Below are 10,903 nucleotides of genomic sequence, written 5' to 3'. Positions count from 1 at the left end.
TTGGCTCAACTCATTTTCAAAGAAATGAGTGACAGAAAACACATTACTTGTGACTGAACAACAGGGCAGGGCAGCAGAGCCTGCCAGTGGTTCAAATTCACATAATCAAAACAAAGGGAAGGGTATTGCTTATTTCCAAATAATGTAGATACCGCCTACCACAGGTGAAGAAAACAGAAATCAGGACCTGCCCTATGAGGTCCATACCCCAGAAGTTACTTGAGGAGAGTATAGCAATCTAGACGCAAACTGTGTATATCCCTTTCAACACTATCATAGTATCAGACAGGCATGGACTGATTGGAGTGACCTGCTTGTGGAGTTTGTCACTGACTGGACCAAAAGTAAAACCATTAAAGCTAGTGACATCGTCATTTCTGAAAGAACGTTAATACCGTTATTTCAAGCTATGTAAGATAAAGCTTAGAAAAGTTTATCTAGGCTTTAGAAAATGCAAATTTTTCACCTTTTATATCTACTCCATGATCCAAAGTCCCTCTTCAGGCATTTTTAAGGGAATTTTTATTTTTGCTTACTCTGCCCTTTGCTTCTTACTACAACAGTTAGCAGCAATACCATGGTTGGGCAGAGTCTCACAAAACCAAAAATGTGGCAGTCTTACACCCTGAAAAAATAAAGCTTTAGGAAGTACTAAAACAAAACAAAAAACATCTTACACCCTGGACTCCAGAAAGTGACTGCAGCTCTAGTTCCTTCTCCGCCTGTGAATGCTTCTGAGAGAATAATTCAGCCTCTCAAAATCTGTTTTCTTACTTGTGAAGAGAGGCAAATGGATTAGGTGATTAAATAAAAAACAGGACTAAGACATATTACACTAGATGTTTAGGGATACAAAGATATGAGGTTTCTTGCCTCAAGAAACAGACAATTTGGAAGTGCCCACATGCACACAAATCCACAATTTATCATAAACCGTACGTATTATAAAGGAGACAAGATGTTCTATAGCCCTTTATAAGGGATAATGCTCATTTGACTGAGGGTAGTTGGAACTTAGAAGATAGCTTTGTTGGCCAGGGATTTAGCTCAGTGGTTCTGGCGCCTGCCTTGCAAGGACAAGGTCCTGAGTTCGATCTCTAGTACCAAAAAAAAAAAAAAGAAGATAGCTTCGTGGAGGAAGAGATAGCTATTAAGTCAAGTCTTTTAAGAGTAAGAATGAAGGGGCTGGGGATTTAGCTCAGTGGTTTTGCCGCCTGCTGCGCAAATGCAAGGACCTGAGTTCAATCCTCGGTACCAAAAATAAATAAATTTAAAAAAAGACAACCTAAGAATAACAGAGTGAGTTTGAAAAATAAAATGAGCAAAGATTCAGATACAGAAAGCAGATGGACAGAGAAAAGGCAAGGCTGGATAATATGGTAAGAACAGGAAACCATCTGAAAAAAGACAGTTCACTTTGGGAAAAGTGTGTAGAAATAAAAGAGAAACCTGGTGGTACATGGCTGTAATCCCAGTATTGAAGAGGGTGATGCAGAATTGCCTAAGCTCATTTTTGAAGCCAGCCTTGGCAACATAGTGAGATCCTGTCTTAGAAAAAAAAAAAAATTGAGAAAATTGCTTTTAATTGATTGAGTTGATAAATGACAAAACTAGTCTTACACTTAAGGAACATTCACCTAGCAGTGGTGGGTAGTGGACACTAGAAGAAAACTGGAGGCAGCCAGCCAGTTAAGAGGTTCTTGGAATAGATGAGTAACAAAGAGGATTTGAGCTAAGCTGTGGCAGTGATAGTTAATAGAAAGCCTATTAATTATTATTTTAAGCCAATACTCTTAAGTTGCTACTGAACCCAATCCTTCATGGCAAGTTACAGACCATGCCTGGTGATAATTATTAAAAGGGAGTGCTATTTTGAATAAAGTTCTCCTGAAATAGAGCATTAAGAACCAATGAGCCCAGCCAGACCCCTGGTGAGTTTAAAACTATCGCTACCTCCAGGGCTTGTACTCTCACCAAGGTACTCAGCCAACTGTGGAACAGAAATGTACACAGGAGAATCAAGAAACACCTTATTAATACAGTGTTTATTTATCTTCCCTCTGTCAAACCCTGAGCCAGTCATTTTCCCCAGGCAGCCTGGGGAAGTATATGGGAAGGAACATATAGGGCAGACGAGACATGGGAGAAAGAACTATGTGAGGCGAAGATGGCTCCTTCACATGGCGAAGAGGATTAGAAAGGCCACCATCAGGCAGAAGAGCCCCATGGCCTCTGAGAGGGCAAAGCCCAGAATGGCGTAGGAGAAGAGCTGCTGCTTCAGAGAAGGGTTCCTGGAAGAAAGGGAGGAGAAAAGACTGAATATGTAGTCCACATGAAGGAAAGGCCAAATAGCTAAGGTGGGCTCAGGAAGAATTCTCTTCAAGATCCTATTAAGCAAGGAGCCACTCAAGGTGACACCACTGTGCCTCCATTCTTGCCCCAATGCACCTAGGTCTCTACAGAGACTGAATGAGGGGAAGCAGACAATCTAAAATCTTAACAACACAAGCTAGGTACAAACATTACATTTTCCAGTGGATCATCCTTATCATCACTGTAACTTAAACTCTTTAGCCCTGGACACTTAATTTCCAGGGCCTAAACAGGATGGAAAAAGCACCCAGAGTAGCAGGGTCTTTTTTTTGGCACCAGAGATCGAACTCAGGTCCTTGCGCTTGCAAGGCAGGCAGCAGAACCACTGAGCTAAATCCCCGGCCCCAGTAGCAGGGTCTTTCTAGAGCAGTTTACCCCAAACTAGGAAGCATACATGGCAAACTGCAATGGTATATAATAAATGGGGAGTTTTCAATGCTTCTCTGGTCACCTCTTCATTCTCTCAGGCAGTCCTGGGGCATAGCCACAGGAAACCAGGGCTTATGGACTCAATTAGAAAAACTGTCCTGGCGGTCAGGAGAGTCAGAGGGGCTGACTTCCTTCTCTCATTTCAGAACAGTCAAGACTTTTAAGATGCTAAAAACTGCCGGGCGTGGTGATGCACTCTTGTAGTCCCAGTACTCTGAGAGGCTGAGGCTGGAGGGCTGTAAGTTCAAACCTAGCTTGGGCAATTTAATGACTTGGTAAGACTTTGTCTCAAAATTTTAAAAGGCTGGGGATGTAGCTCAGTACAAAGGCCCCAAGTTTTAATCCTTAATACTCTCCTGCCCTCACACACACACAAAGAAAATGGAAAAAAAAAAAAAAAAATCCAAAACTGGGCTGGGGATTTAGCTCAGTGGCGGCATGCCTGCCTCACAAGCACAAGGTACTGAGCTCGATGACCAGTACCACCAAAAAAAGCCACAAAAAACAAAACCCCAAAACTTAAAAAATGGGTGATGTGGGCCGGGGATTTAGCTCATTGGTTCTGCCACCTGCCTCGCAAGCGCAAGGTCCCAAGTTTGATCCCCGGTACCAAGGAAAAAAAAAAAAAAAAGAGTGATGTGTTATATCTGATATGAGTTAAAATAGGACTCCAATTTTTTTTTTTGTACTGAGGGTTGAACTCAGGGCCTTCTCACTGAGCTACATCCCACACCCTCTTTATTTCTTATTTTGAGTCAGGGTCTCTCTGAGTTGCTAAATTGCTCAGGCTGGCTTGAACTTATGGATCTCCTGCCTCAGCCTCCCACAGTGCTAGGGTCTACCAGCAAGCCCAGCTAAGGAACTGTCAACTTTTAAAAGTTAACATAATTTGTATTTCGCTACCGACACCTCAGAAAGACTTGATGGGTAAGGCAAAGCAACACCAGCTTTTTTGTTTGACTCAGGGTCTTGCTCTGTAGTTCAGGCTGGCCTTGAACTCACCGGGTAGCCCAGGTCATCCTCAAATTTAAGGTGACCCTCTTGCCTCAGCCTCCTGAGAGCTGAGATTACAGGCGTCTGTCACCATACCTGGCAATACCGGCTTTTAACAGAATTATGGACACAAAAGCAGCAGGCGTAATACAAATCCTAAAAAAAACCTTATTTCTCCCAAAGACATTAAGAGACCTTGCTGGTCTCTAGAAGATTAATTTGGTTCTAACAGTGAGGTGTCCAGAGTTGGCAGGAATCAAACAGTCCCAGGTGTCAGGGACCAGCAGGGCCAGCTGGAGAGGCAGTTTTCCCAAGAGTGACAGAGGGGAATTCTCAGAGATGGGGAAAACACTAAAGTCACAATGCTGAGTTCTGTCCCAGGGATAACAAACTTTTTCTGAAAAGGGCCAGGCAGTAAACATGTTACACTTTGTGAGCCTCATACTGTCTTTGTTGCCTTCTAAATTTTTAAAAAAGTATTGTATTGATGCAAACATAGTAACTGTGTATTGTTATGGAGTACAGTGTGATGAGTATCAAATCAAGGTAACCAAAATATCAACAACTTGAACATTTATCACTCCCTTATAGTAAAAACATTCAAAACTAACTTTCTTTAAAAAATTTTTAAAAGAAATGTAAAAATCATTTTTTGCTCAACTATCGAAAACCAGGCTGAGGTCTTAAATTTAGCCCTCAGGCCTGTATGCCAACCCTACGTTATACCAAAGCAGTTCAACAGAACTTCCTCTAATGATGTGCCTGTTCTATATCTACACATCCAATATGGTAGTCTATAGTCATAATTGGCTCCTAAGCACATGAAATATGTTGATGTGAGGAACTGAAAACCTGAAAAAAAATTTTTTGTGTGTGGTGAGGGTCTTGCTATGTAGTCCAGGCTGGCCTTGAACTCATGATGCTCCTGCCTCCTGAACGCTGTGATTACAGGTGTGCACCACTTTTGTGATTACAAGTGTGCCTTTTTTTTCTGAGACAAGGTCTTATTTTGTAGCTCAAGCTGGCCTCAAACTTATGATCCTCCTGCCTCAGTTTCCCAAGTGCTGGGATAAGAGGCATTTGTCACCACATCTACCTACATTTTAATGTGTTTTTAATCAACTAAAATATAAGTAAAAAAATAGCCACATGTGGGTCACAGCTGCTATTTAAGACAATAGAGCTCTAGACCCCTAATCTATCTGCCCAGACCCTCAGAAAGCATTTCAGAGTCAAGGGAGGGCCCAAGTCACCTTACCTGGCATAACCAATGATGAGGCTCCCAAACACAGTCCCAATCCCAGCCCCAGAGCCAGCCACCCCAACTGTGGCAGCCCCAGCACCAATGAACTTGGCTGCTGTGTCGATGTCTCTTGAAATGATGCTGGTTTGGAAGCTGCGGCTAGGGACAAGTGAGTTCAGGGAACGAGGGACTACAAAGCTGCTGAGGCTCTGTGAAGAAGAGGCAGGTAGAAGGTAAAGTGTTTTCAGAAAACCCCTTTTTGCTTTGGAAACATCTGTACTATTAAATTCTCTATGCTGCCAAATCTCCCCCAAATGGAAAACCATGTAACTTCCAGGAAAACTTCCTATAAGGATGGCAAGCAAACCTTTTAATGTAAGAAGTGGACTTCAAATGCCTATAAGATTCAGATGTAGTCTAAAAGTGTAAGACAAGGCCTCTAGACTGTTCTTGGTGTCTGGAACCAAAAGGCAGCAAACTAGTTCAAGTAATGGCAGATAAGGGGAGAACATAAGGGCATGTACTGCCAATAGCAAAAGCTAGAGCACTAAAATATACATGGTATTAACTATCCCCCATTTCTACCCTAAGACTATGGCCTTGATCCTTTCAATCAGTGATGACTGCCCTCCACAGTTCCCCTACTGGTTCTGGCAGATTTCCCTTCCTACTCCTCTCCCCAAACCACAGTCCAAATTCCACCTACTAAGGTACCTCATCTGTCCGTGTCTTTGGTCTGTTCAGTACTAATGCAGACAGTGGCCGGCTCAGCAGCGGGGAGGTGCTCCAGACCTAGCAGGAATGACACAGGGAGGGGCAAGAAGGTGAAGGAAGGCTGTTTACAGGACTTTCAGAACTATGCCAAGTTGGATCATTTTTTGCTTTAGAAAATTTTATTTATTATTATTTTTTGGTGGTACTGGGGATTGAACCTAGAGCGTTATTATGAAGTATATCCCCACCATTTTTTGGGGTACCGGGGATTGAACTCGGGTCCTTGCGCTTTCGAGGCAGGTGGCAGAACCACTGAGTTAAATCCCTGGCCCCCTCCACCCCTTTTTGAGACAGAGGCTTGCTAAATTACCAGGGCTGTGCTCACACTGTGATGTTCCTCCTGCCTCAGCCTCCCAGAGTGCTGGAATTATAGACATGCACTATGCTTGGCTTTTTTTTTTTAAAAGACAGAATCTTACTCTGTTGTGCATGCTAGCTAGGAACTCCTGGGCTCAAGCAATCCTTCCTCAGGCTCTTGGATAGCTGGGACTTTTGCCAGCATACCTACCTGTAGCAAATTCTAATTTAAGAACCACAAAATTTCTCTTGCTTCTCAGCTCTAAGGTAAGAAAGTCTACTTTATTTTGGGCCACAAGGAGCTACCTACTCTTGTACCTTCTTATAATTCTTTTTTTTTTTTTTTTGACAAGGTCTCACTATGTAGTTTTAGGCTGGTCCTGAACTCACTATGTAGCCCAGGCTGGGCTTGAACTCAAGGCGATCCTTCTGTCTCAGCCTTTCAAAATGCTGGGATTATGGGTGTGCCCTTTTATAATCCTTGAGAATGAAATCTAAACCTTAGAAGGAGGTGCTTCACTCAACAAAGGAGACAGATACGGGCAATAGCCACTCCCCAAGGAAGCCATGGACTGGGGCATCTTTCCCTAAACATATCCTTCTGCAAAGGATCCCTGCTCAAAATTTACCTCTTCCTGGTAGCCTTTTTTGACTAACTTCAAGCCAGTGTCTCAAAAACAGAAAAACATGATAACAACCAGGACTTCTGATGCAGATCTACATTCAAATCTTAACTTTAAAAAAAAAAAATCATCTGTGCCATCTCAGGATATCACTTACATCTTTCTAAACATGTTTTCTCATCTGTCAGATAGGAACCCTCTCTCAGGGTTGATCTGTGAAAATGAGATGGAGTATACAAATTGGTAAACTCAATGCAAAGCACATGAAAAGTGCTCAGTAAGTGCTGCCTAGCAAACTATGGATGAACTGCCTCCATTCTCTAATTTTTTTTTAAAGGAAAAGAGATTTATTTTGGTGCATGCATCTAATTTTTAATTTCTTCCACACTGTTGCTTCTGAGCCACACTTTCCCAATTTATGTTTATATGTATTTAGCTTCTTCTCTAAATTTAAATTCCCAGAATGCACTCCTACCTATGGTTTACTCCATACAAAATCCTACATACAGTGCATACTCAGACCAAGGTTTTGCTTATGCTTCTGGCTGGATTCCAGTTTTCAGGAACATAGTTTCAGGAATAACATGATCTTTGTCATGAGTGTGTAAGAATTAACTGGCCTCCAAGGGCTATGGGGCAGAGGAGTGCTTGGCAAGCATTTACTCTTTCCTGTCAGGCTCCCACAGCAAAAGGTTTCCTTTTCCAAGAATCTCATTCACCTTCCCCCAGACCAGCTGGGAAAAAAGCAGGTCTGACAACAAGGAAGAAACAAAGTGCTTCTCTTGTAAAACTCCCAGAAAAAGCCAGTACTTACCAAGGAGGGGGTGGAAACAAATCGGGAGCAGGCGTACATTTTCAGGGAGTGAGGGGCCGTGGCAGGAGAGCTGGAATTACAGAAGCAGCATTGTAAACGCTGTCCTTGCCCACTAAACCACATGCTTCTTAGCAGAAAAGGTGCGCTGGAAAGCTTAAGTGGCCCAGAGAGCAGAGGGACTAACCTCAAGTCATCAGCAGAGATGGAGTTAGAATCCTGACTTCCTCCAGAAAGCCCACAGAACTTCCAAGATTTCCTTTCAATCAAGTAACATTCTCTTGGTCTGAAAAGTAGTCACTTGGTTCCCACTTTAAGACCTATTATGTATTGCCATAGCCAAATGATTTGGGGTTGGCAGAAATATTTGGCCAGTGTCCTTTGCTGAAGTTATTCTCAATCTTTGTTCAAAAGGGAACTCCTGGGGATGGGGATTTAGCTCAGTGGTTCCACCGCCTGCTTTCCAAGCTCAAGGACCTGAGTTCGATCCCCGGTACCAAAAAGAAAAACAAAACAAAAAACAAAAAAGGGAACTCTTTACAGAACTACCTGGAAGTATCTGACTCCTCAAAACACTTCAATTTCCTACAGCAATTAACAGGAGGAGGCAGATCAGTAAGAAATTCTAATATTAATTAGGAATGCCTCTTAAAACTTCATTTTTTGGTACAAAAAAAAGGGCCACGTATTTAGCTCAGTGGCACCATGTCTGCCTCACAAGTGCAAGGTCCTGAGTTTGATCCCTGGTACCAAAAACAACAAAACAAAATTACTCATTTTCACCATCACACTAATTTTCTCTTTCAGTTTTTTGAGACAGGATCTCACTATGTAATTCAGCATGGCCTCAAGCTTACATTGATCCTCCTGCCTTAGCTTCCCAAGCCCTGAGATTTCAGGCATGTGCAACCGCGCCTGGCTAAAGTATTAAATTCTGTATGTCCCAAGATCAAAGAAGTCCTTATATCAGCAGATGCCTAAATTGATAGAGCTTAATTTACCTGAGTTGAGAGTGAGCTAAAGATCTAAAAGCAGGGCTTCTCCAAATGAGAGCCCAACTTTTTTGAGACAGGGTCTCACTATAGCCTGGGCTAGCCTTGAACTTCCTGCAATCCTGCTGCCTCAGTCTCCTGAGTGCTGAGATTACAGGTATGTGCCACCATGCCCAGCATGAGAGCCCAAATGACCCAGAACTATGTGAGTAGAGGTGGTATATTAAAAATGCATATTCTTGGGTTGGAGCTTAGATAGCCGTGGTTAAGATTCTAGGGATGAACTCAAGTATTTCAAACAAGTTTTCCGAATAAACTGCCTTTACAGTTAAGGTACACATAACTTTAAGAGTACAGTCAACACCTGTACTGAAACTATGATAGTTTCACAGCTAGGTCTTGAATTCAGACTTTTTCACTCCTGAATTCTAATATGCCACTGGGTGAAAAACTCAGTGAATGCTTAGGCATGTTAAATGCCACTTCTTTAAATGAACTGGACTACACTGTCCCAGGAACAGTTCTGGATCCAGAACTTTAATTACTTTTAGATTAATGCATCCCTTCAAGTCTTGGGATATGTAGAACTCCGATTTCTGTGTATATGGAAGTCTAACCCAATTCTGCTGCCCAAACTAGCCTGCATTACACAGTAAGCCCACCTCAAACAAACCAACCCACATAAATACACACACATACTATTTCAAAGTTTTTACAAAGGGAAGACTTTTTTCCAAAAGAAACTGTCTTAAAATCATTTGTAAAATGTAGTTCTTGGATTTTGTTAATTTGAAAATTAACATATGTAAAGTATAATGTGATGCTGGCTTATAATAAGCACGAAGGGTGACAAAGACAACCTGCACTTGCAGCAGATGCCACTACTGGTCACCTAACTGGCAAATCCGCAATGTTTAGCTTACACCTGGTCAGAGGCACTGTCTAGAACCAGAGCTCCTAAATCACCACAGGCTTCTTCTTGGGTGTAGATGAGTCAGTTACAGTGTGCTAACTTAACCATTCCCTTCCTTAAACTTTCTTTTGATAGTAGAACCTGGGGAGCTTAATACTTGACAAGAAAGCCACAAGTGGAGACTCATGCTTGCCCTATTACTTGGCCTTCTGGGCGTGCTGCCTGTAAAAGAAACCCTCATTTCTAGCCCACCATTTGTGATCTTTCCAACTTCTCCAGAGTGCCAGGGCAATAAGAGAAAGGTGCTCGCAAACAACAATGTCTGTTTCCAAAGAAGCAGCTGTCCTAAGCCACAACCTAACTGGAGGGGCTGTTCTGTTAGTGTCTACCCCATTCACGGTTTACTTTTTTTGGTAGCGGGGATCGAACTCGGGTCCTTGCGCTTGCCCAGCAGACGGCGAAACCACTGAGCTAAATTCCCCGCCCTCACGGTTTACTTTTTAAATTGAGGGATGTTAACTAGAGGGACTGGTGGCTTTAGACGATGTACCATCACCAACGCTTGAGGCGTCTGAGGTTCTGAGGATGCAAGTCTGGAGGTTTCAGGCAAGAGTCAGGACGCAAGGAGAAAAGAGAGGAGGGGACACTCTGGGAGTTGTGACAAGTCTGGAAGCGAAAGAGGGTAAGCAAAGAGCGTAGGTCTGTACTGGCTTCGAGGGGCAGGTGAAAACCGGTACTTGGAATCTGATTTTCGTCAGCTCCAGTGCACCCGACCCCCACCAGACACCCAAAATGGCGCCAGGCCCGCGCGGTTGGAGGTCACCGGAGCGCGGGGAAGGGGCAGCTCTCAGGCGCAAAGGCACGGGGGACCCGGGACGGTGAGAGTACTGGGGTGGGAGCAAGCAAGACGGGCCTTACAGCAGCCACGCGAGTGAACATGCCCCACGCGCCTGCGCGGCGCAGACGGGGCACGAGGCCCAAGGCCTTACCTGCTCCCAGGGCAGAGAAGACAGAGAGGGGCGGGGAGGGGGGCGGGAATACGGACAAGAAGGCTCAGCGCATGCGTGACTCGGGCCAATAGTCGTCCTGCCACGGATAGAATGCAAAGTTGAGGGTCAGCCCAAGCGCCACAGCGCCGCCTGCCAGCTCTGTGGAGGCACCCGGCCAGACGCTCCACCTGGTGTTTGAGTGGAGGAACTACAGGCGGAGCCGGTCGTTTGCCGAAACAAGGCCAACTCTGCAGTAAGCCTATATCCGTAAAGTGGCCTGAGGTTTTGTTGGGCCGCGTTTGGCCTTTTAGACTCGCATCCCCTTTCTGAGCATGAGCAGTCACATGGGGTGGAGAAACTTACTCAGAAATCCAGTGTTAAATAGCCTACGATAGGGATTTGGGGTTCAGTACCTAAAATGTAGCAGGAAGAAAATGAAGTCATCGTTGACTGGCATCTTTACATG

The 10,903-nt window shown here is 43.8% G+C and overlaps 1 protein-coding gene across 2 annotated transcripts; it reads right to left on the bottom strand.

The window, feature by feature from the left end:
* Positions 1-2,026: 2,026 nt before the first annotated feature.
* Atp5mc2 (ATP synthase membrane subunit c locus 2) lies at positions 2,027-10,501 on the bottom strand. Of its 2 annotated transcripts, none has more exons than XM_013068482.3 (5): positions 10,438-10,501; positions 7,547-7,616; positions 5,753-5,830; positions 5,054-5,247; positions 2,027-2,291 (listed from the first exon to the last, which is right to left on the bottom strand). In XM_013068482.3, exons 2-5 carry the CDS (start codon positions 7,583-7,585, stop codon positions 2,177-2,179), a joined length of 426 nt encoding a protein of 141 aa, XP_012923936.2. In that variant the 5' UTR covers positions 7,586-7,616; positions 10,438-10,501; the 3' UTR covers positions 2,027-2,176. The 2 variants fall into 2 exon arrangements, with proteins under 2 accessions (XP_012923936.2, XP_021106270.1); XM_021250611.2 differs by lacking the exon at positions 10,438-10,501 and adding an exon at positions 7,731-7,797.
* Between the last annotated feature and the right edge of the window lie 402 nt (positions 10,502-10,903).

Source organism: Heterocephalus glaber, unplaced genomic scaffold, assembly GCF_053883595.1.
Source record: "Heterocephalus glaber isolate CG9 unplaced genomic scaffold, H.glaber_assembly_v1.0 deba00001060, whole genome shotgun sequence".
In the NCBI taxonomy this organism is placed as follows: Eukaryota; Metazoa; Chordata; class Mammalia; order Rodentia; family Bathyergidae; genus Heterocephalus; species Heterocephalus glaber.
The sequence above is the reverse complement of the archived record's forward strand: the minus strand, read 5'-3'. Positions and strand labels throughout refer to the sequence as shown.

Excerpts from the sequence above, each read along its gene's own strand:
- Atp5mc2 (XM_013068482.3), bottom strand. The coding sequence starts at position 7,585 with ATGTACGCCTGCTCCCGATTTGTTTCCACCCCCTCCTTG. Across the intron at positions 5,831-7,546 it reads TTGTTTCCACCCCCTCCTTG|GTCTGGAGCACCTCCCCGCT; the intron begins GTAAGTACTGGC and ends CATTCCTGCTAG. Across the intron at positions 2,292-5,053 it reads CTCATCATTGGTTATGCCAG|GAACCCTTCTCTGAAGCAGC; the intron begins GTAAGGTGACTT and ends CCTTTCTTCCAG.